Consider the following 24,726-nt stretch of genomic DNA (forward strand, 5'->3'; position numbering starts at 1 on the left):
TGTGGAACTGGGAGAGGTGCGGGGGGCAAATTACAGGGGAGTCAAAAAACAAGGGTGATTCTTAAAGTATGCAGAAATGTGCAGCTGCAGAGGAGGAACAGCTTTTAGAAGAAATGCTACTGGGGAATTTTGTGCTGCTCTATCTCTGCTTCATACTGGCTTTTTTTGAACCTCATTGGTGTCTTCCTAGCTCTCCTACATTACTCCTCAATTCCTTTGTCCCATTTTCATTATCTACATTAGATAACCATTACCCAATTCCCAGCAGAGTGGAATTACTTTCCAGGTATTTCTCCTCATAAACTACACTCTTACTCTCCTGCCCCACAATTGTAAATACAATTTTACATGCAGTGGGATGATTTGCAATGATAGATGATCCCTATCCTGGAACATGTATGTTTGAATTCACCTGCAAGAACCACCTCATCTTGTGTAAATGGCTGGTAGGCTACAGCTGCTGACTAGTTTTAGGATGATGGTCTGCTTCTACACTGTGCACATCAAGATCTACGTCAATGTAATTATCAAAACACAAAACCCAGTATTTCAGCCTGGATTTGTAACTCATTTTGTCCAGGAATCAATTAGCATGCTAGCTTTCAACTTAGGGGAGGGAAAGGGAGGGTAGCTAATGTGTTTCCATTATGGGAAGAGCTAGATTTACAGAGGGATGTAAACTGTGCCCGTTGGTAACAGACACTCATTAGTAAAAATGCTGGCTTCTAAAATGGTACCTGTGTGGGGAACTGACTAAAATCACTCCTGTGCTGGTCATGTAGGAGCTGGACAATTTTAAAACAAGCTTCCCTCTTTATGCATGCTAAGAATATTAAGGTAAGCTGTAAACGAAATTTTTTCTTCCACGTACGTGTCAAATGCAGCTACACTACACTTGCTCTGTAAATTCAAGTGCTGCTTTATTTACTTATTTTACTTATTTAGAACAATTTCCATATGGTGGACATGCCTTTAATGAAACTCATGACTCAGAAATACTTGTTGATGTAGTCAAACAACATCTATTGACATGAGTCACTGAAGTTAAATAAATGTCATTAAAAATGAGACGAAACAAAAGGCAAATATATATATATATCTCCAGCAGAATGATAGTGATCATCACCATTTGATCAATCTTCCCTGTGAGTTATATCTGCAAGTTACTTTGAGGTAGCGCTAGAAAGAAGCTGTTGGTCCAAGAGCATCCCTGCAAAAAGAAACATTCATGGCTTAAGTACCATTCAACCTTTTTGAACCCTTTTCAGTCTTCACCATTTTTTAGCCTGTTTCTTTCTCCCTGTTCACTGACCACAGGATCATTAGCCCCTCAAACCATGGTACTAAAGCTTTTCTGTTCAGAGAAGTGGAAAACAAAAACATTACTCTTCTTCAAGAAATTAGTGGGTTTTAGGTAAAGGCACTATCTATCACAGCTAGGTACAATGAAGAGTTTCTAAAACCAACACTAGATAGTCTTCAAAAAAACCCCTTCATCAGACTTTAAAAAACCCCACAACATTTCAGCTGGGTAAAACAGACAAAACACAACCAGACAAAGAGAAATAGCATGGTGTTGAAAACATTGCTCCCAATACTTTTTTTTCATGTTTCTACTGCAATCAGCTCTCTGTAGAACTGAGAGCAGGCATCTGTATGACGTACATGTTCAGGTCTTTGTGTAAGCTCGCTAATGCAGGTGGTAGTTGGACCAGCGCTGGAAGTTTCCTCAGTTAAAAGTCTCAGCAATGAATGCCAGCAGTTCTGATGCACTCACTTTTTCCCAAATTTGTGCTTACACCAAAGTTATTTCAGTGTGTCTTTACAGTAAAGAATGTGCACTGCACACAGTATCTTGATCCCATATATGCACTCCTAACTGGAAAGCAGGATGGACTAGAAAGGCTCAGGAGACAGAAAACAAAGTCAGAGCGCTATTTAAAACCGTATCACACAGGCTGCAATCAGCAGACTCCCTTCTTCACCTCACTTTTTTTCTATGCTGACTGGAAGAAAATATATTCCCCAACATTTCTCAGGTTTGCAGAACTAATGGCCCAACCAACCTCTTTAACTGCATTACATAAACAGTATTTTCACTATACAGGTACTTTACAGGCCAGAACAGAAGGTGCATGCATGTCTGAAAACAGTGTCTAATGCAGAGTGTGGAGACTTTGCTAACACATAAAATCTGCATAAATATGACAACTACAGACTCTGAGGTTTATGTGCTGGGTAATACAGTGCTGATCTAAGTGAAATCACACAGCTACATGGGCTCCTCATTACATAGTTCACACATGGATCAACCTCCCAAAAGGCAAAAATCAGCAGATACTCCATAGTATTTTTATCAAGCCAATAACACACCCTTAGCATCTAATAACACAGTAAAAGGTTTCCACAAATTACTTGCTGCAGCTTAAGTATGGTGTTAGGTAATGCTATGCAAAGCAGGATATGCACTTCAAAGCAGGAAGCTTCCAGGTCTGTGCCTGGGTTATAATCTTGCATCTTGTGATGATGGTGCTTGCTAGATATAAAATCCTTTGCCTAGCAACTGATTTGTACTACCAAGCTCAGGCATCACAGCTGTGCACCACAACTGAAGTGAAATCAAATCCAGCATGGTTTTGAAAGTTTAGCACCCCCACATCCAAATTCAAGCAGCCTGCATCTACTATCTTGAGTTTCCTCCCTTCTGCAATCCTCTGAAACAATTCTATACAGGCACACAACTAATTCCCTTTCCCATCCAGATTCTCTTTGCTTCATTTAGTCCATTTTCTGTCACATTCCCATTAATAATCTCCCTTCTATCACCTTCTGAAGACTGACCAGTTCCCACCAAGGAAACATTCACCTACAAAATCTCAGTTTTCAGCCACTTTGCAACTAGTTCTCTCCAAAGCAGAGAAACAGTTGCTAAGACTATGATAGAAATTCCCTGCCTAAATGAGGGGGTTTTGTTTTCTCTCCTTCTACATATGCAGTGCACAAAATCCAGGAAAATGAAGTCCCTATAGCACACCAAAAGACCTTTCTAGTTCAGAGCATCTGTATTTCATGGACAGGACTCCACAAAAAAAAAAAAAAAATCCTAGCTGAAATTAAACTGTGAAAAGAGGAGATTCTGGTGAGCAGGCAGAAGGGACCTGCTCTGCCAAGTCATCACTCTGCAATGCAGGTATTAGTTTCACATTTAAGAACAGCATATAGGTTATGACTTTAATGTAATTAAGTCATTAAAGGAAAAAAAAAAGAACTTACTCCTATCTGCCAGCCTAGCAATTATGGTTTATACTGCCCCCAAAACACACATGGCAGTACCAAAGTGCCTCAAGTAGCTTTAGTAGCTTTCACATGTATTAGCTATATGATAATTTCTACCTTTTTCTCTTCAAAAAGTATTCTTTTGTTTCCAGCCTGAATTTATTTTATTGTGTACAGTAAATAGTAACAGGAGCTTAAGCTGTCTCTATGACTGGAAAATATTTTATACACTTTCAGATAAGAACAGTTTAGAGGAAAGCCACTCAGAAGTTGCTATCAAAGCGTAGCTGTCTTCATTGCCATCTCCCCTAACCACTTTTGACTTGAATACTGGAAACTGTCATCCTACTAAAATGTTATAAACCTCATCACTATGAAACATCTGAGCATGGAGACTGAACAAATAACAGATGTTTAGGATAGGGTGCAAGTTAGTTGAAGAGTATACCAGGACACTTTAATTCCAGATAGGTTTTTCTTCCTCCTTTATATCACAGGGTTTTCTCCAAGGATTTTTATGTATAAGAACATGTATTATATTACAACACTTTCTTTGCTGTAAAGCATCAGTTGAGAAGACTAACAAGAAGGGCAAAAATAAAACTATCAGTAGGTATCATCCTTAGTCTTTGGAATGTTTGCAGCTATGGCAGCTCAAAGTTTGCCCTTCTGTATGTTAAAACTGTACAGATAAAGCATGTTAGGAGCTTGTAAAAGATTGCCTAGGTATCTTGGAAGTGTGTGAGAGCTAGTTCTTGCTAGTGCTGATGCCCATACCAAAGACAGGTGAAATACCCCTACTGCCTCCAGCTAAATTCCACAAGCCAGAAGAGAAGGTGTTTCGCATCTGTAAGTAAAATCCCTTGCTGGCCAGTTTGCAGAAACAAAATTTTATTTACACAGGCAAGTCTATCTTTAGACCCCACTGAACTCTTTACATTTCTAGAATATTTACACGATTTCAAGATGCTCCAAGTGATGAATAAAACAAAACAAAGAAAGATTACAGAAACTGCCAAAAGCATAGCAAAAAAACCCCAACCTATCATTGTGCTTTAAAACTTATGATCTAGAGTAATGTAGAAGAAATGTAATTTTAGCACCTTGGTCTTAACGGTCATGCTATATAAGACACTTAAATAGCAGAGGGGATGTCAGAAGTGACCGTATCCAGAGGTTGCCAGTGACAATTCATGAGGGCATCATAGAGTTCTTCACTTGTCTCCATAAATTGTCTGTTCATTTCATCAACATCCAAGTACAGCTGCGGATCTGAAAATAAAAGCCTGGTAAGTACAAGTGTCAGAACTCAGGAGGTTTGCACATAAAAACCTGAAGTAAATGCCTAACAAAGTGTACTTCAGGTAAATGTAATGACTTAACAGACTTAATAATACATCTAGTAAGATGTTTATTTGCCAATTTTAACAAAGCTAACAAGTCCAGTTTCTTTTGGAATTAGTGTATTCAAATGCTAGGACTATACTGGTATTTCCACATGAAGCAGAGATTTAGGGATAATTAAAATTTCTGAACGCTATTACAAGATACCTCTACTAATGAGTTTAACATGTAACAATCTTAGCAGAATCAATACAAAGATACAGTAAATTCTCCAGTAGATCATTTTGGAAGAATGAAGGCAAAGGAAAGAAGCCTACTGCAAAGTGTTGTTGATAATGTGCCATTCTACTTGACATGGTGTATACTATTAGCTTTAAAATCCTACCTCATCTTAGCTATAACCCATTCTTTATCCAGTAGTCACTGGCTTGTACTGTTAAAGGGCAGAAGCATGGCTAAATTCAAGCTGCAGTGATAGAATTATCATTACCTTCAGTTATTAGGTCATCATTGATTTCAGTCATAGCTGAAGCTTCCTAAAAAAAAAAAAAAAAAAAAAAAAAAAAGTGCTTAATCACAGTCAGTTTCAGAAAGCATCACAAATCCAAAGTAATTTTATGCTCCCAAAACATCCCCTCCTCCCACAGCTATAAAATAAGCAGGAGCAGGTGATGTTTTGTTGGGGAAGTGTTTTTTGTGGGATGTTTGTTGCTTTTTAATGGTTTCGTTATAGGGGTTTTTTTTTTGTTTGGTTTGTTAGTTTGTTTAGGTAGGGTTTTTTGTTGTTTGGGGTTTTTTGGGGTGTGGCTTTTTTTTTGTTTTGGTGGGTTTTTTTGTTGTTTGGTTGGGGTTTTTTTAAGAAAACCCTAATATAGTTCTGCTTGGAAGGCACTTCTGGAAGTTGTAATTGATCAACTTGCTGACCTAGATATGATCATCTTACAACAACTCTTTATTTTGCTTAAAGCAAAGCACATCAGAAGAACAGGATGAGAGACTAAAAAATTTTGCTGTCAGAACTGTTATTTGATATACATGAACAAATATTACTGTATACATATCTAATTCTACAGATGCACTAAAACACTTAAATCCAAAATGCTGAATATAACCTTCACAGTTATCCAACTGCATGATTTCACCTTTAGGACTTCTCTGCTCTGATTTACACAACCCACACAACTTGCTATTTGGTTTTTTTTTTTTAATTAACTGTTTTATTTTTACCTCAAAAACAGCTGGAGCCATAACAGCATCTCCTAAAGAGCAGTCTCCGACAGCTTGCATGCTATCATAGGGAGTATAGGAGCTGTAGTTGTAGTCAGCATAAGGATCATAATTCCACTGTGAATAGTAGTTCTGATAATCTTGATAATAATCATTATAGTTGTATGACTGGTACCGCTGGAATTCTGCTTTCAGTCTGAAACATGAGAAGTTATACACATTTAAGAGTTTGAGAACAAAAAACTGTAAACCCCATGTTGAAGTTAAACAATTTTACACTTCCAAATATACAAGGACGCTTTTCTCAATAGTTGCCTAAGTTTTAAATCACAGCACAATACCTCATGTTTATACAGAAGCAAATGCTCTCACCTTCACCAATGCCAGGAGTAATTATTTCTGTGAACGAACTCAAGAGAAATGTATCTATATTCAGTTTGAGTACTTTTGGTATCTGTATAAGCAAGCTGCTGATAAAAATGATTTATCAAGATCAGAGACCTTTACCAAGCACAGGTGTTTTAAAAGATGCTTTAAACATTTAATTAGCCCTTCCATCTTTTTTAATGTTTTGTTAATATTAAGTCTTGTTATTTTCAGAAACAAGGGGTAAAGGCTGATTATCTGTTTCAGAGGAGCATCTGACACTGCCTGTCAATTTACCATGTCTACCTTCACTTTCTCAATTTTTGGTCCATGAACAGTTGCCAAAGCATACCTGTCAGGTGAAGTCACTATCCAGAACAAAGCCAAAGCAGCAGAAAAATTACAAAACTCATTAGTTCTTAAGACCAAAGGGCCAGGTGATTAGTTTTCACTGCTTTCCCTCTCCTGAGCAGATTTCTCCCAGGGACAACTTCAAGGTGGCTAATGACAAGTATCACTGAACAAGAATAACCTATACTAAAACAGATATACTACATGAAAAAGATTGGGATAAATCAGCTGCACATTCCAAGAAATCTCCTATGCTTAGGAATTTCCTCACTGATTACATACATACAAGCAGACCTCCTGTGTTTGTAGTGTCCAAGGTCTCTATCTCCACTTTGCTACAGAAAATTCAGATTGGGGCTTTTTGCCAAGAACACAAACTGAAAGAGCTCAGAAATTGTTTCCAGTGTAAGTGACTTAATGACAAACTACTCTGATGGCTGGATATTTGGATCCTGTGAGAGCACAGTACTCAGCCATTCAGAAACAGGTATAGATTAGTGGTGTGTATTTCAATGCCCACATTATATTTTTGCTTCATTACTGTGAAGCTACACATACATTCTAATAAATAGGTATTTTATTGTCTTACTACTGTAGTAAACAAATTATTTCATAATGTCTCAGTCTTCTGCTTCCAACTTCTCTCCTATATCCATCTCTGTAGAAAGAAAAATCTAAAAATACTGCTGACATTCTTCTGGATGGCAGAAGTGAGGAAAACTTTCTTTGGAACCTCATTTTCAAAGCAAGTTAGTCAAAGCAAATCTGGACAGTGCTCTCTTGGGTAAGAGCATTCCTGTTCCAAAGCAGTGTGGCAACATTGGCAAAATTATCCAGGAAAGAGAGGCAGGAGCTGTTATTTTTAGCCTTTTAACAGAACACACAAGCTAACCTCATGAATATATACTGAAATTGTTTTATAAAAAGTTCTATTTTTGTCTGTATTCTGGATCAAAGTTCATCAAATTTGGTATCAAGTCTCTAACTAGATTGTCTTCAATAACTGACTGAGAGAACTGAGCTGGCAGGAAAAAACCTCTCTCAAACCCAATCAATTTTAAATTTCCTGCTGCCTCAATCACTTGAGAAGCAAAGAGTAGTATTCTAAACAAACCGTTCAAGCAACATCTCCTTTGGATTCTTCCCCTCCAGACTCTTGTGTTTTTCCACTAAAGATACCCTTCTTCTGCCAGCCTACTTTAAAACCAACACTGTGCTACCTTGTCTAAGCCAAGGGGAAAGGCCTAGAAGAAAAGCTTCCTAGCATAAAAACAAACACTTGTTGTCCCTTCTACCTTCTTCAGGCTCAAACATGAAATACTTAAAAATGCATTCAGCTTCACTACTGTGAGCATTAAGGCTGGTCACAACAGCAGCTAAGCCTAACTTATACAGTCTGGCTAGACTTAAGAGTTGTATTTCCTCAGCAATCTTTAAAGAGGTTGATGAATCCAGGCAGTCAAAACATATGCTTCCTTGATTTTGGTTTTGCATAGTGTACAGCCATTATAGCAAGGGCCACAGTCTTTAGAAAGGCAGAGCTAAAAGAACCCAATTATTTAGAATTACCAATGTGATAATTTAGAATGTATCAATGCACAACTCATTTGTTACCTTTTAGAAATTCCTATGCTCAGCCGGATTCGTTTTCCCCCCAGACCTGGTGCATTCTGGCAGTCTTGCAGTGCCCTCATCTGATCACCTTGCTCACCAAATCTGACAAAGGCATACCCTCTACAATTTTCAAAAGGGAGAAAACAAATTCTAGTATTCATAACAGTTATAAAGCTAATGAATTCAACTTCTGTCTTCACAAAAAGAGAAAATAGTAGCTACTATAGCTTCTACTACCTAAGCAACCCCTCTGGCATGTGCACATGCACAGAAGATGCTTTCACAAAATTAAAGACTTGGGCCAGAAGCAAAGAGCTTTGTTCATAGCATTAAAACACAACTTGCTGAAAGCCAGCAAAACAATACATGTTAACTGCTATCTGTGTAAGTAACCAGATTCCATATTTCTGCACTTACAGCAGTTAATGTATCAGTATTAACCCATTCCTACTGCTCTACAGCTCTAGCATTCTTTTGAAATTTGCTGTCTCAGATTTCCTTTTTTTTTTTTTTTTTTTTTAAAGTTTCTGGAATTAATCCATTACAGACAGTGTTTTCTGAACAGCAAACTCACTCATCCCTGCTTCACTCACTGCCTGGCCAGTGCAACTTCTACTAAGCTTTATCTACTAATATTAGAAGTTCCATCTCCCAACCCCATAAGATTTGCTAGGCCTTACACTTTTCTTCCACATGTAAAAAGGGAATTATTTTGTCCTCAGTACTGCAGATGACTAAGAGGATACACTGCTGTAGGTAAGCACAGCAGCACAGATGTCCACACAGAGCTCTCCCTTCTCCCACCATCTAACTGCTTTCATGCAGATATGCATTCAGCTAAATTGAAGCTTAACACATTAACTTAAATCACATTAACTGCTAGAACTAACCATAAAGTTCTAGAACCACAAGGATCTATGCTGTTAAAAAATGCCAGAGACTAATCTCTCTTCCTGCCTCTGAAGAGAATTCAAAACTAGTTCAAATGCTAGTTCCTATGTATTACTCAGAGCAACAAACATACTGTCAGCATAAACACATTTTCACAGGCATTACCTGGAATATCCCAGCAGGTCTGTTGCTATTTTGCAGTCAATACATGAGGGGTACCTCTTTAGGAAATAGTCATAGAGCTGAAAATCATCTACTTCTGGAGTCAGCTCCCCAACAAATATCGAATAATCCGGTCTATAAAAAGGTAAGAGAACCATCGTTAAGTTCAAGAATAACACAGTTCATTTCAGTATTAAAGTACCTAACATACAAGCAAGTAGTTATTACTGGACAAATAAGGAGACTAAATATGAAGAGAGCATTAACTGCAAAACTCTGCTGAGCAGCGTACAGAACCACAGTGCCACCACTCCAGCAAGTTCTCAATTTCTGAGTCCATTCTACCACTTTTGCAAGCATTTGAACAAAGACCCAAATTTATTAAAGAATCTTTTTAAAAGTTGGTTTTAAAAGGTCTCATTTGTTGTCTGAAGGGCAGGGCACTCAAAAATACCAAGAAAAAATATTAAGTTACAGCCATAATTCAAAAGAGCTAAGACTATTTTGACACCACATCTCAAGCAATTACGAGACAGAAACTAGGAAAAAATCTTCATTGTTCAAATGGCAATAAAATTCCATAAGCAATACTTAGTGTATAGGCACCAGTTGTGCCATTCCAGGATTTTTAAAATAATTGATGGCACTCACTAGTCATTAGCAATTTGAACAGGTAAGGGGTCAGAGCTTCTCCTTTCTAAAGGTCTTTACCTGGTTGTATTAGTACTACTAGGGACAAACTCTATTCTTCCTGGTTTTATTTTGTTCTTTTTCTTCCGTTTCTTCTGTGGTGTTCTCCACCAGCTGTAGGCCTGGAGACATTCTCTTTTTTTTGCCATCAAGTCCTGTAGGGAGAAAAAAAAAAATTGCCTTTATAGTATTTAGCCTCATTTACATTCCTCCCTCCCACTCCCCATCACCACAGGTGATTTCCCCATATTCACCTTGCCCTTGAAAGAAGCCTGGGGTCCCATTTCTCCCTCCGCCTCCCATGAGGGAAAGCAGCCTCTGGGGAAAACGCCTGGCAAAAATAACAGAGCCAAAGGATTGTATGAACAGCCATATTCCCCTGACTTGTCAAGCTGGCTAAAGGATTGACAGCTTCCTCTGGGAATTAGGGAAAAACCAGATAGCCCTTTGATGCTGGCCAATCCTAAATGTTAATTAGCTTCAGGACTGGACTGTGTTCCACTTGAGCTCCAGGATGCAAAAAGCCCTGCCGCAGCACAATCTGAGTGATGAAGAGGCAGGAAAACTGTCACTCTTGCCTAGAGGGGATGTCCACTGTCCCTATCTCCCCTCTCCTAGGAATTCTTCTTCTGTGAGATACCTCTCCTCAATACCCAGCAGTGAGTCACTCTCCCAGGCCAGGAACAATGACAAGAGGCCGATTAATGGAACGTAAGGAGAAAGCAGACCAGAAACAGGCACTAGCTTGGCTGAGGGAAAACTCGAACCCAAGACGCAAGGCCAGGAAGAAAGAGGCATAAAAAGTGCCTCTTGGGAACAAAAAAAAAAAAAAAAAAAGAAAAAAACCTAAAAACCCCCTAAAACCCCAAAAACCACAGTTCAAAAAGGAAGTGAGTGGGGCAACTACACAAAAGAGATGGGGAAACAGCCATATTAACACAGGTTGCCTCCTTCACTTAAGATTCTGAAGAACAAGGTCTTCCAAAAATAAGAATGATGTTCCACAGCATTTACTTACGCAGGCTTTAATGTTCTTCCTCTATTAAGATCTCCACATGTACCTTATACAGAATGTTATGCGCAAGGTCCTTCAGAAGAACTCACGCTCAAATAATGCAAACTGCAAAGCTTAATGTAATAACCCCCAACCTGCTTGAGTTGACACAATTAAGTGTCCTGAGGACAGCCAGCAATTGCATTGCCGGAACAATCATAGGACTAAAAGAACACCGAACTCAGAGCAAGCTAGCTATTTCAGCTTCACATTTATTAGGAATTCGGAGTATGGTTCTGGAATCCATTTAGGCACTGCAAGCCTGTATTTCTGACTAAATCATCTTACCTGGCTTGCCATGGTTCAAACTGTCTTCTCTCTTTCTCAAACAGTATGACTGCACAGGTTCAGTTTATTGCACTCCTTCAGCTGAAAAAAACGTGGGGGAGAAAAAGAAGATGAAGGATTTTATCCTCAAGATTAATCACTTCCAAATATGTTCACCCCACCATATGCTCTAATGTTATTAATTCAGAGCTTTAGAAATTAAGTTCTGACTTGTCACTGCTAAAACAATGGAAATAAAAAGGATATATGGCCAATGGGATTATGATTAGATGTCATCTTCACTGTCCTAAACTGTAACAGAGAACAAAGTCTTCCCACCATTCAAAGCACTAGAAAATTTTAGAGATCTTTTAAGTCTCCTATACTTTACCCTTAATTCTGAAATACCTACATATAATAATCCAGTAATTCAGAAGATTCTAAAATAGTTAAAAACAAGGCAAAAGATACATGCTTCAGTATGTTTTGTACAATCCCCCTGGCTTCTTCCCCTTTTAGCCAAATTTAAATTTACTTGTACCACAAACTATGCAGCTGAAAACAAGCAGTGGTACTTCCTATGTGCTAAAAAATAGGAGAAATAAAAGCAGAATGAAGGCACAATACAAGCAAACATGATCTTTCTCTGCACCTTTTCTCCTCCCTCTCTTGCCTTTTCCACATATATGTTTCACTCATTACCATCAAGTTAGCAACAGCAAATAACCTTTTACTGCCATCACTAAACCAGTGGACACACTTTCCTAAAGAGGTACATATCTTTGTTGATTCTGATATCCTTTCTTTAGGCTTTTTCCCCTAGTCATCCAACAAATATAAATCAGTGCAAAAACCAGTTTGATTTGCAAAATATTCTGCATTTACTTTCACACACAAGTGTTCCTTCACCACTACTGATTTTTTTATATCTGGTGTTACTCCTTCTATGCAGATACTTGATTGCTGAAGTTCTAATTCCCATTTCTATGCAAGAATTTATATAATGTTTTACATCTTGGCTGATCAAATCCACAGCCACATAATGCAATAAACACAGAGCATCTACACTACCTTAAAGGCTCGGCTGCAGAACAGAGCAGTTCAGAGCACTACTTCTGAAATGGATTACACTAACTTGACACAGGATAGCCATAAACCATAATTACAGCATCCATGCATGGTGCTATTCAGAGTAACTATGGACTTCATCCCCACAGCCATTCTGAAGCCAAGAAAAGAGCCAAGTACAAACAAGCCCTTAAAATACAGGCATATACTTGTAAGGTTAGCATATGCTAAACTGAGAATGAGCTTACTGAAAAAAATTGTATTCATTATAAAAATTATCAGCGGTAACTTTTTCCTGTTAGAAGTTGTCAATAATAACGCAAACATCCATGTAACAACATTCCTCTAACATTCGTTTTTAACAAAAGGAACCATAAACTCTTCCATGCTTTCAACACTGCAATACTGATTTTTGAATTCACAGTAACTTCTTTTAAACTTACCACTTCTCCCTCGTGCAGACCCAAGGGAAGATGGCACTCTTGTTGCAATAGGCTGTCAGGAGGCAAGTGATGCAACTGCTTCTCGGTCAGTTATCACCGACTTTTATGCAAAACTGGTTTCGTATGCCTCCCTGTCCGATCTTGACCTTTTCACTACAAAACAAAAACATTTTAAAAACAATTAAAACAGCATGTATTAAGATAATACATTTTTTTACATTTGCGTTAACTGTATCTACAGTCACAGCTAGCTTTCATTTAAAGCAATGAGGCAGCTTCAACCTCCAGAATTCAAACACATCCTTAATTGGATTACACACACATCATAGCACCTTTTAATTTTATTCCACGTTTTTTGCATTATTTCGTTTACACGGGCAAAAAGGTGGGCAAAGCTGTTCACGGCCTGAATCGGCCGTGCAAACACCGCTCACCCAGGCAGCGAGCAACCCCCCTTCCCCTTCAGCACTAATTTCGCTCACACGAGGCGCTGGGTCAGGGCACCGGGATGAGGGAGTCGCCCAGAGCTCTTGGGGCCGGCGCGGTGACCCTGGCCGAGCCCAGGCCCGAGCCGTGACGCATTTCTTTAACCGAGCCACTCGGCACGACGGAGGAGCCCGACCACAAGTGCGCCCCGCCCGGCCGCGGCCCTCCGCAAGCAGCCACACTGGCGCCGGGGCCGCGCTTCCCGCTTATTGTACTACGCGAGAAAAAAATTAAGTAATAAAAAAATATAAAAGGACCCGACGAAATAGCAATAAAAGTCGGCGGGGCCCGGGGCTGGTTCCCTGGGGCCTCGGCCCAAGCGCCGCCGGGGCCTCCCCGCCCCGCGTGCCCTGAGGGAGGCGGGGGCCCCGCGGGAAGGGAACGGCCCGAACACCCCAGCCTATCCCACCCCACCCCGCTCCCAATATATCGGTTCGCGCCCCTTTCCCCCGCTGGCAGGCCCCGATCCCGGCCACCGCTTCCCCCCCTCCCTCGCGATCCCGGCACTAACGCCTCTCGTCCGCCCCGCCGCCATCATCGCCAGCGCCGCTTCCGCCCCACGAGGCCCCCCCTGCGCGGGCTGCCCCGCGCGCAGCCTGAGCCCTCGCCGCTCCCTCCGGCGCTTCCCGCTCCGCGGCGGCTCCCACAGGATTCTCCTCACCCGCAGGGAACGGGCGCTGCCGGGCGCCACACGCGGGGCCAGCGCGGAGCGGCGCAGGCAGCGCGGCGGACGGGCGGAAGAGCCGGCAGGAGCCCCGGGGCGGCGCAGTGCGGTGGCGGATGGAGCTGGTGGCGGGGTGCTACGAACAGGTGCTGCTGGGGTTCGCCACGCGGCCCGGCCAGGTAACGGGAATGGGGGGAGTAGGGAGCGGAGAAGCATAGAATCACAGAACGGTTTGGGTTGGAAGGGAGCTTAGAGGCCATATAGTTCCAACCCCCTTCCATGGGCAGGGACACCTTCCACGAGACCAGCGTGTTCAGAGCCCCATCCAGCCCGGCCTTGAACACCTCCATGGAAGCGTGTGAGGGAAATGCCCGGCGCGCCCCGGCACTCACCGTCTCGCCCGCCCGTAGCCGCGGTTCCGGGCGCCGCCGGGGCTCTTAAAGCGCGTTGCGGGGGCGGGGCGGCCTCTCCCGCAGCTTCTGCCGCCAGGCTCGGCCCCCTCGCTGTCCCGAAGGGCTCCCGGGAGCTGCGGAGCCTCTGGGCAGCCACGAGGGCGTGCGGGGCTGCGGTGCGAGGTCGCTCCTCCCGACGCGGCGCTGAGGATGGAGAGCTGCGCGGGGGATGGATAGAACGTGGTCGGGGGGCTGGGGCCAGGTGGAAGGCGTGTCTCCTGCCGTGATGGAAAACGAGAGAATCCTCCTCTCTTGCCCTTGGGATTTATCTTTGTGCAGACACTTTTTCACAGACAGCTTCGTCTAAGCACAGCACTGATTACAAGGGGAGGTTTGCACGCTTAAATCCTTTTGACTAATCTCCTAACAACACATTAACTTAATAAGATCCCATTATGCTTATATCTAGATATAATTCCTCCCCCTGTACTCAGCACTGAGGAGGCCACACCTCGAGTGCTGTGTTCAGTTCTGGGCCCCTCAATTCAAAAAAGACATTGAGATGCTGGAGCAGGTCCAGAGAAAGGCAATGCAACTGCTGAAGGGTCTGGAACGGAAGTCCTGTGAGGAGTGACTGAGGGAGCTGGGGGTGTTTAGTCTGGAGAAAAGGAGGCTTAGGGTGGACCTTACCACTCTCTACAGCTGCCTGAAAAGAGGGTGAAGCCAGGTGAGGGTTGGCCTCTTCTCCCAGTCAGCAAGCAACTGGGCAAGATGACATGGTCTCACGCTGTGCCAGGGGAGGTTTAGGTTGGACATTAGGAAGAATTTCTTCACAGAAAGGATGATTACACATTGAAATGGGCTGCCCAGGGAGGTGGTGAAGTCACTGTGCCTAGAGGTGTTTAAGGAAAGACTTGATGTGGCACTCAGTGCCATGGTCTGGTTGACAAGGTGGTGTTCAGTTGTAGGTTGGACATGATGATCTCAGAGGTCTTTTCCAACCTAATTGATTCTGTGATTCTGATTTTTACACATATACTTTTTCAGGTTTTGCTTTTAAAAAAAAAATTACAGGACAATGAAGTGGAAGCTTACTATGGTAAGCTTGAGAAAGACCTGTTTGTTTTGCGTTTCATTTACAGTCCTGGACAGTCGTCCCTGATTTTACACATCATGCCCACTCTGCCTCATTGTCAGCAGTAGCAGTGAATAACAGATATGTGGTCACTGGGAGCAGAGATGAGACAATCCAAATCTATGACATGAAAAAGAAGATAGAACATGGGGCGCTGCTACAGCACAATGGTAAGGGAGCTTTTCTTTGTAAAAAACATTAATGACAAAAAATTGTAGCTGAAAAACTGGTCCTTGCCGGAAGAAGAAAACTGATTTTTTTTTTTTTCTAATAAGACTGTAATAGTGGTGCTGTTGCAGCCAGGATGGTGTGATGATACAAACAAGGTAAGCTTTTGAGCATAAAAGTAAAAGAAATTATTTTGGTATTAGCCAAAAAATATTGCTGCTGATTTCAATTATTTATAGTTTTATCTGGTTAAGAAGTTATGACCCACAAATGGCTTTTGTGCCATTTTTCTTCTATCAGGACAGTTTATCAAGACCATGCCTACTCCCAGCTACTTTCTTTCCCATTGTCCTTGTCCTGTCACAAGTGTACATGAGCCACACAAAAGAGAGAGTTTGCATGTGAGAGCAGGCTGCTGCTGCCAGATGAGTTAACCTGGTACATTTCCCCCTGTATGTGCTGCCTGAATTACAACTGCAAAGTACATGTTAAAGTCACAAAATAGTTTGGGTTGGAAAGCACCTTTTAAAGGTCATCTTGTCCAACCCCACTGAGTGAGCACGGACATCTTCAATCAGATCAGGTTACATAAAGCCCCATCCAATCTGGCCCTGAATGTTTCCAAGGACAGAGTATCAACCACCTTTCTGGGCAACTGTTTCAGTGTATCACTGCTGTCCTTGTAAAAACACTTCTTCCTTACATCTAATCTTAACTGACCCTCTTTAATCTAATGTGGATGATAAAAAGCAGGAGCAGAGGAATTTTCCAGCTGTCTTTGCATTTTGGGAAGGTTTTCTTTCTCATACTGCTAGCTGAGAAACAGCTGCTGATGGTTTTGTAAACTAACTCTCTATTATTACCGCAGTCCTAGGGTATATCACTGTGTCCCGCAGCCGTAGGGAGGAGGAGGAGAGAAGATCCAGCAGGCAGGAATTGTGCAGCAAGATTGATTTATTTAATTATTTTACAAACTCTTTTATAGACTTTTTTCTTCATAGTCTAATTGGACAAAGGATCAGCCACCCCTTGGGGTGATTGGCTAAAATCCTAAAACATCCATTGTCAAAATATTTTTCTATTATACTATAAGCAAGACTTTTCAAGGCTGCAGGTGTTTCGTTGTTTACATAACTCTGCTACCTCTTCTGTGAGAGAGAAAAGTCTCTCACGGACTTAGAAAATAGCAAGAAAATCCTTGCTAGCAGCATTTTTGTATCTACACTCTATCTTGCACCTGCATGATTTTGTTACGGTTCACTAGAGAAAATATTTTGAATAGGTGTTAGAGAACCTCAGCCAATCCCCCTAGTGGGTGGCTGGTCAAGCGACCAATCATATCATGCTCTCTTACGTACAAAGATATATAACCTAGCTTGTATTTAATAAAATAATTCTATTTTCTCCTTGGACTTACATCATGATTCTGGCAGTTTATTGGTGCAACAGCGACAATCTAAAACCATTACCCCTTGTCCTATCACAACAGACCCTGCTAAAAAGCTTGTCCCTATCTTTCTTACAATCCCCCTTCAAGTACTGGAAGGCCACACTAAGGTCTTCCTGTGGCCTTCTCCCAGCTGAACAATCCCAATTCTTTCAGCCTTTCCTCATAGGAGAGGTGTTCCATCTCTCTGGTCATCTTTATGGCCCTTCTTTGTTCATGCTTCAACAGGTCCACGTCATTCTTATGTTGGGGACCTGTTGGAGCTGGATGCAGTGTTCCAGGTGGGGTCTCACCAGAGCAGAGTAGAGGGGCAGATTCCCCTCCCTTGCCCTGCTTCCCACGCTGCCTTTGGTGCAGCCCAGGACACATTTGGCTTTCTAGGCTGGAAGTGCACATTGCTGTGTCATGTCCAGCCTCTCATCCATCAGCAAGCCTAAGTCCCTCTTGGCAGAGCTGCCCTCAATCTGTCCATCCCCCAGCCTGTGCTGATACCAGTTTGCACTGTGCTTTGTGGAACTTCAAGGTTCCCATGGCCCACTACTTGAACTTGTCCAAGTCCCTTTGGATGGCATCCCGTCCCTCACCACTTACAGAGGTTGGCGTCATCTGCAAACTTGCTAAGGGTGCACCCTTTTTCTATATCATTGGTACAGTCATCAGTTAATGGCTGTCCAAATAAATCTGTAGCTTAGCATTGATTAACCAAAAAGATCCAGGAGTTAGACTGAGCATGGTAGCTGCATTTAACTGACATATGATAAATCTGGTGATTATGGGAAAGTAGCATGTGCAGTAAATTCACCTGTGTGTCAGGAGCAGGGCTTTGATGTGGGAGCATTCCTATCACTGATAAGAGCTCTCTGTCATCTCTGCCACAGTGTTTGAGTACTGCTGTGTCAGAAAACAGACCAGATGGAGTTCAGACGTGTGGGTAAAGGGTGGCTGATAGAGCACATCAGACTATTGAATACAGCAAGAAAGTTTGAGGGTTTTTTTAAGAAATACTTAGGAAATAGTTTAGATTTTCCCAAGGTTAGGGTAGTAGCTGGCATGCCATGATGGAAGAAGTTTTTCTGTTAAGTTGTACATTCTCTGTTAATTTGTGCGATAACTGTTCGGTGTGTACAACATTGTTAATTGTATTTCTAGGCACAATAACTTGTTTGGAGTTCTATGGTACTGCACATCTACTGAGTGGGGCGGAAGATGGACTCATTTGTATCTGGAACACAAAGAGATGGGAATGCCTGAAATCCATTAAGGCACATAAGTGAGTTGCTTAAATCTTCATATTCATGTACGTTTTCATGTCTGTTTTCCTTGTAAATAATAGATGTGACTAATGTTTTGTTTTTATCAGAGGACATGTGGCATCTCTTTCTATTCATCCTTCTGGGAAATTAGCTTTGTCAGTCGGAACAGATAAAACATTAAGGTGAGTGAACAGATAAAACATTAAGGTGAGTCAAAACTGATGAAGGAATGCTGAGAATCATAATTCAGTAACTGTTAATCAGTGTTATAAGCAACAATTCTGTGTTGGGACTAGGCCATGCAACACTGATAAAATATATTTGTTATCAAATGGTTCAAAGATCCATTGGTTGTCTTTTGAAGTTCTAAGTGCCAGCAATATTTTAAAGTCTCTTAAGAGCAGTTTCTGCTGTTCATACCTTCTTCTTGTGAACTCTGACTCTTCACAAATCGCTTGTAAATGTATAAATATGTTTGCATTTTGGAACACAATTTGCTTAAACTTTTGAAAAATGCCAGGTTTTGTTTAGTGTGATTTTTCACTTGGAGGGTTTCCATGTTGCTGTAGATACATGTTTTAGACATATGAAATTCTTTTTCAACAGCACAAATTGCTATTTGGCTCCTTTGGGCTCAGTATTGCAAATGGTGGTTTAGAAAATAAATAACACAAGTTCAACATTATAGCGTGCAAGCAATATATATGAACTCATCATTTTCTCTTACATTAAGAAAGCAGAAAAATGCATAGAGAGGCTTAAAAGCTTCCTTTGGGTGCCTCATGTCAGCAGATTGTACTTCAGTTTTGCTGTGCTGTTTTTAACCAGAATGCACATTACCTGTTGTTGCCTTTCAGAACTTGGAATCTTGTTGAAGGACGATCAGCCTTTATCAAAAACCTGAAGCAAAGTGAGTTTATCAATTTAAATCCACTAATTAAGTGGAATTTGATAGTTTTATTTTTCGTGTAAAGAAAAGTTGACTTAATTAATCGAGTCCGTTAATTGCAAACTTATATAATGTCTTTTTTACACATGCAGGCAAGCATCTGTAAGCTTATGTCCTTAATAATAATCACTTAGCAAAAGGAAAACATAGAACCACTAAAGTAAATACTTTTCCCCCTTGAAATTTGAGATCAGGACATTTAAATAAATGTGTTTTAGTTTGTTTTTCTTTACACGATTCTGATAATCAGAAATAAACATTTAAGAGTATAGCTGTTTATTCTAGTTTATTTGATTTTTCACTGAATATTTTCGTAAATCTAGGTAGAAAACAGTGTCTAGCAGCTTCTAAAGATTCTTACTTTTAGATTCTCTGTATCAATGTATACAGATGCACACATAATTAAATGGTCCCCTGATGGAGAGAAGTATGTGACTGTGATAACAAACAAAGTGGATATCTACAGACTTGACACAGCTTCAATCACTGGCACCATTACAACAGAGAAGAGGATTTCTTCACTTAGATTTATTACAGTAAGTACAAAAATGAGAGGTATTGGGAAATTAACTGGTTTGAAACACATGAAATTAATCACATTTGCATTTCTTTTTTCCCCATTCCAAGGATTCTATCCTTGCCATAGCTGGAGATGATGAAATGATTAGGTTCTACAGCTGTGACTCTCAAAAATGCCTGTGTGAATTCAAAGCTCATGAAAACAGGTATTCTATATTTGTTTACTATTTAAATATTTATGGCAATGCTGAGTCCTCTCTGAAGTTCAATGGCTTGTAATGTTCAGCATATTTTGCTTTTGTTTTAGTATAGAAAGTGAATTTATTTATGTGCTAAATTCCAAACAGATTTGTTTGCTTTTAGTATGAGCACAAGTACTGTGCTGTCCATGCATGTTACAAAAACAACAGGGTACAGAATTAAGACTATTACTGTTCTAAATCTGTGTGTGTGTGTGTGTTTGTGTGTGTGTGTCTAACCAGTCTTTTTTGACTCTGACTCTTTAGAATGCTTCAAAAAAACAAACCAGTTTTCAGTTCAAACAATAGGAGTGTAATCACGTATTCTCTGTTTTTGAATACCAAATATTTGTCCGAATGTTGCTTTGAATTCATCAAAACACAAAAGCATTAGCAGTAATGTCACTGATGTGTCTAATAGTATATGCTTTAAAGTATTGAAGAGTTCTGAGCAAATGTTTCAGTGTATTACTGCTGTCCTTGTAAAGAACAAATGTTTCCAATATAAAACATTGTAGCAAATGTTTCTAATATAAGTGACAGCACTCAAAGCTGATCACTGTTCCAAGGTCCTGCTTGTCACTTCGGGGTTTTCTGTTCAAACTCATTTTTTAGACTGTTGCCTATTCATCTTTAATTTCTCTCAGCTTACTGTTCTGAAGTGTAATATAAAAATGTATTACTTTTTACAGAATAAAAGATATTTATAGTTTTGAAAGAGAAGGACAGCATGTTATTGTTACTGCATCCAGTGACGGTTACATTAAAATGTGGAATCTGGATCTTGATAAGGTTGGTGTATTAAACTGCTTTCCTACATTTAAGAAAAGTATCAGAGAACCAAAATTTGCAGACAGTTCTGTTGTTAGAGTTAATTATAAATGACTGAGGAAATTTTACTTGAAATGTGGATGTCTTGATCTTCTTCCATGTTACATTCAGTAGAGATTTATGTGTAAGCACATATATTTATGCACTTGTATATTTTTTTATCTTTGTACTTTTCTTTTTTTAAACAAACTATAAAGTATGATGATATTATGAGATCTCATCTCCATTTTATGTAAAGTCATGCTTCCCATCAGACCTAGCCAGGCTTATGACTATCTAATCAGTTATGTATGTTATGACTATCTAATTAGTTCAGGACTGCTGTGAGGTTTTGTAATGTGGATGACTGTTGCTACTCTTAAAAACACGAAGTCTGTGGTTTGGGTGGGGGAAGATGGTTGTTCATGTAAGGGGAGGAACTTATCCTTTGGAAAAATTCAAATACATTAATGTACTGGGTACTTGTATTTCCTGTATTTTCAAACAGTTCTGAGTAACACAGTTCAACAAGGAATCATGTCTTATCTTTAAAGTTTCTTTTGTTTAATGTTTCCTCTTAAAATCAGAAATAGATTTTTATAATTTATTGCCTAGTTACAAAGGATCTACTATATTTTATGATAAGCATCTTGGATAGTTCAAATAATTATTTCTCAACTTATATACTCTTCATATCTGAATTTGCATGTTTTTAATGTCATCCACTCTGATTATTTTTATACTTGTAAGTGCAGGAGTGATCTCCCTCTTTTCCCTACACCTTACATTTCTGTTCTCCTTGTACAGAATTGACAGAGTGATAGGGGAACTCTTTACCTTTCTGTGTAACATTGTATTTATTTTGACAAATATGTGATTTCCTTTCCTTGCAGGCAAAGTTTTGTATCACTGTGTGGGCTGCTCTGTGCAGCTCTAAGGGGTGGAATATTCTAATACAGTAGTTTCCAGTGGGTTGATGCTGTTAACATTGCACATGTGTTTGTGACACTTTTTCCCATGATATCTGTAATAGAATATTTGTATTCCAAGAGCTGAGTGATACAGTTGCCTATCAATGAAGTGAAGGTGGGCAGTAAGATGCTTTCTGACTTCAAATACAGTAAATTTAAACAGAAATAAAATAAGGTTTAAATAATACTCTTTTATGTTTTCTTCAGATTAAAGATGGGCCATCTTTACTGTGTGAAGTCAATACCAAAGCTAGGCTGACATGTCTTGCAGTATGGCTTGACCGAGCTTCAGAAATGAAAGAAAATTCTGATAAAACTGCAACATCATCTCAAGGTAACAAAAGTGTTCATGTTTTGAATTGTTAATGTGACTGTGAAGTGGAATACACCAAGTGGGAGGTTTCTACTATATCCATTGGAAAACGTTCTGGTATTTTGAAGAAATGGGGATATGACACTGGCAAGTGATACAGGTACACTTACCAATCTGATAGTGTCTCAAGCCCGTATGTTTGTGGGACAGAAGAGAACATAAGCCTCTTTTCACTTTTATTAAAGTTTTCTTTCTGTTTACTGGAGTAACATACTGAGGAAGCCACTGCAAAGCTTTTGAGACAGATAAGAAAATAAACAGTTGATAGAACTGCATGTCTTGTCTTCCTATAAACGAAATTAGGTCTGAGGCTATTGTAGCTGAGCAAACTTACAGAGTCTAGCTCAGATCTGTTTGGGTTTTCTGCTGTTGTTTTTCCTGCATTGTAATCTGTTTACATACTTGATCTTTATAGATCTTAATTTCACAGGCAAAACTAGCATAAATGGCACTTTCCACTGTAAAATATAAAGCTATTTATAACCTTTTTTAAAATGAGCTACAAATAAGTCTCTGTGTCATTTAGACTACAAAGACCAGACATAAAGTTCAATGTGAATAATTCCTTGCTTTTTTTCAGAAACAGAAGATGAAAAATCATCAACAGCCAGGAGAAACAAAGATTTTTGGACTAGTGCACGGGTTAAAGCAGCAAAAAGAAAGAGAAAAATTATTCCAGGGAAACAAAAGTTGGAAGCTCCAGTGCAAAAGAAGAAAAAGAAACAGAATAGCTCGGCATGAAGGCAGCTACTTTCTCTCCTGTATAAAAAGTAAATGCTGGTGTTGCCCTAGTTTTTATAAGAATGTAAACCCTAACAGGACATATACCTCTGACCTGATGTGTTGTTTAAAAGCAACTAGTGTTTTTACCCTAATAAATTGACTGATCATTCTGGGAACTTTCTGTAAGTGAACAAAGCAAAAATAAATTCATAATATGTAATGTTTATATTTTTATACTTACAATACCATACACTTTTTAACTGGCTCTGAAAAAGACAGCTAAAATAATAAAAACAGCTGCATCTCAGTTACATTTTTGTCTCACTTAAATGCATATTAAAAACGTACATTTTCTCAGTGTTGAAAATGTCACTGTTCATTTGACTCAAGGTATGATCTGTCTTTGTTCTGCATTTCTTTTCCTACTGTAAGAAAGAACATGTTAAAATTACTTAAAATGATCACATTCCATTCATACACTCAGGGAAAACTGTAATTTCTAGTTCTTGATGTGGACTTATATATGGACTTTAAAAGCACAGTGTTTGGCTTTTTTACTGTGTTCATACTCAAATATATTTAAGTTTTTTAAAAGTCTTTGCACCACTGTTCACATGACTGAAATATTTTGTTCGGAATATGATACATAATTTTAGGTGAAAGAGTTTATATCGATAAGGTTTTACCTTTTCTTCCCCCTTTCCATTGTATTTTTTCCAAGTCCTTGATCTGAGCCATGTTGTTAAAAAAGAATTATATAACATTTGAAATGTTTGCCACGCTGATAAATGTCACCTATCTGTTTGTTTGCACTTAAACAAAAAGTGAATTCCTGACCTTCTCAGTCAGTGGGAACAGGAGTTTATCCTAAGCCTTATTACAAATATGCAGTGGGAAAAACAAAGTTGAGCTGGTGAGAACAAGGTCAAAGAGCTGTACTAAATGTTTCCTTTCTTTATTTTAAGGTGTAAGGCATGTTAATGTTGTTTTCTGCACTACTGGAGTAGTCATTACTATTTCTGTTTTCAAAGAGTAGTTGGAATTCTGTTTTATTCTGATTCACTTCATCTGTTCCTCCTTATTTGTGTAGCAAGAGAAAAAGTAGAGAAAACCAGAAAAAAGATTGAGCCAAATCTGAAGACAGGCATGCAGGCTGGTTTAGGGATATAAAATAGGATGTAACTCCAGTTCAGCTGTACGCTCTGACACGGAAACAAAGTGAGCATCCTCAGTGCTTATACAGAATGGTTCATGTAGCAGTAGCAGTATTCTCTTGGATGTCCATATTTACCTTATGTAACTGTTTTCCTACTTTAGATAAATGATCAGAGCCCCTTGTTTGGATATTCCATATAGTTGATTTATGCAAGCTCAGTTTAATTCAACATTAAAGGGATTAAGTTTGAGCTTACACAGCTTCTAATTTTAATGATACCCTAAATGCTTGTGTTGACAAATACATGCAAATAATATACAACTTCAAATGGTTTGTTGACTTGACAGAAAGGTGCCAAAACAGATTTTTAATTCATAAGGCTTCTACAGTAAATATAAGACTTTAAAAGTATAAGCCTAAATAAGGGAATTGTGTACAGTGTTTTCATTTGTAAAGTGTTATGTCTATTTGATAGTGCTTATGTCCTTGACAAAATGTCTGCCACTACTAAACCAGTTTTTATCATTTGAATTTTTAAATACATGAGCTCATGGACACAGTCATCACAATTGCAGAAGCAGGCTTGCAGAAGCACCAGGAAAAATCCACTCAGCACATAATTTTAAGAATTAAAAAGCAAAAGTTCCACATAAATTGGGTTCTAAAGTTTGGACTTAGAAGTAAATAT

At 39.6% G+C, this 24,726-nt stretch overlaps 2 protein-coding genes across 8 annotated transcripts; one reads left to right on the forward strand and one right to left on the reverse strand.

The window, feature by feature from the left end:
• Positions 1-903: 903 nt before the first annotated feature.
• LOC125328331 (tRNA selenocysteine 1-associated protein 1-like) lies at positions 904-14,399 on the reverse strand. 7 transcript variants are annotated; one of them, XR_007204668.1, is made up of 9 exons: positions 11,264-11,344; positions 10,176-10,252; positions 9,943-10,076; positions 9,235-9,366; positions 8,179-8,298; positions 5,848-6,043; positions 5,111-5,156; positions 1,666-4,548; positions 904-1,210 (listed from the first exon to the last, which is right to left on the reverse strand). XR_007204668.1 is itself a non-coding variant. In XM_048308824.1 (9 exons), the coding sequence occupies exons 3-9, from the start codon at positions 11,273-11,275 to the stop codon at positions 4,412-4,414; spliced, it is 777 nt and encodes a 258-aa protein (XP_048164781.1). In that variant the 5' UTR covers positions 11,276-11,344; positions 12,754-12,906; positions 14,296-14,399; the 3' UTR covers positions 904-4,411. The 7 variants fall into 7 exon arrangements, 6 of the variants coding, with proteins under 6 accessions (XP_048164781.1, XP_048164772.1, XP_048164789.1 ...); XM_048308824.1 differs by lacking the exon at positions 10,176-10,252 and adding exons at positions 12,754-12,906; positions 14,296-14,399 and having other exon boundaries at positions 904-4,548; XM_048308815.1 differs by lacking the exon at positions 10,176-10,252 and adding exons at positions 12,754-12,906; positions 13,751-13,850 and having other exon boundaries at positions 904-4,548.
• On the forward strand, positions 13,969-23,266 carry PAK1IP1 (PAK1 interacting protein 1). Its single transcript, XM_048308784.1, has 10 exons — positions 13,969-14,082; positions 15,438-15,600; positions 18,195-18,315; positions 18,406-18,480; positions 19,156-19,208; positions 19,638-19,783; positions 19,875-19,972; positions 20,698-20,797; positions 21,994-22,120; positions 22,740-23,266. The coding sequence occupies exons 1-10, from the start codon at positions 14,020-14,022 to the stop codon at positions 22,898-22,900; spliced, it is 1,107 nt and encodes a 368-aa protein (XP_048164741.1). The 5' UTR covers positions 13,969-14,019; the 3' UTR covers positions 22,901-23,266.
• The last annotated feature ends 1,460 nt before the right edge of the window (positions 23,267-24,726 follow it).

The sequence above is a fragment of the Corvus hawaiiensis genome, chromosome 1, assembly GCF_020740725.1.
Source record: "Corvus hawaiiensis isolate bCorHaw1 chromosome 1, bCorHaw1.pri.cur, whole genome shotgun sequence".
NCBI classification, from domain to species: Eukaryota; Metazoa; Chordata; class Aves; order Passeriformes; family Corvidae; genus Corvus; species Corvus hawaiiensis.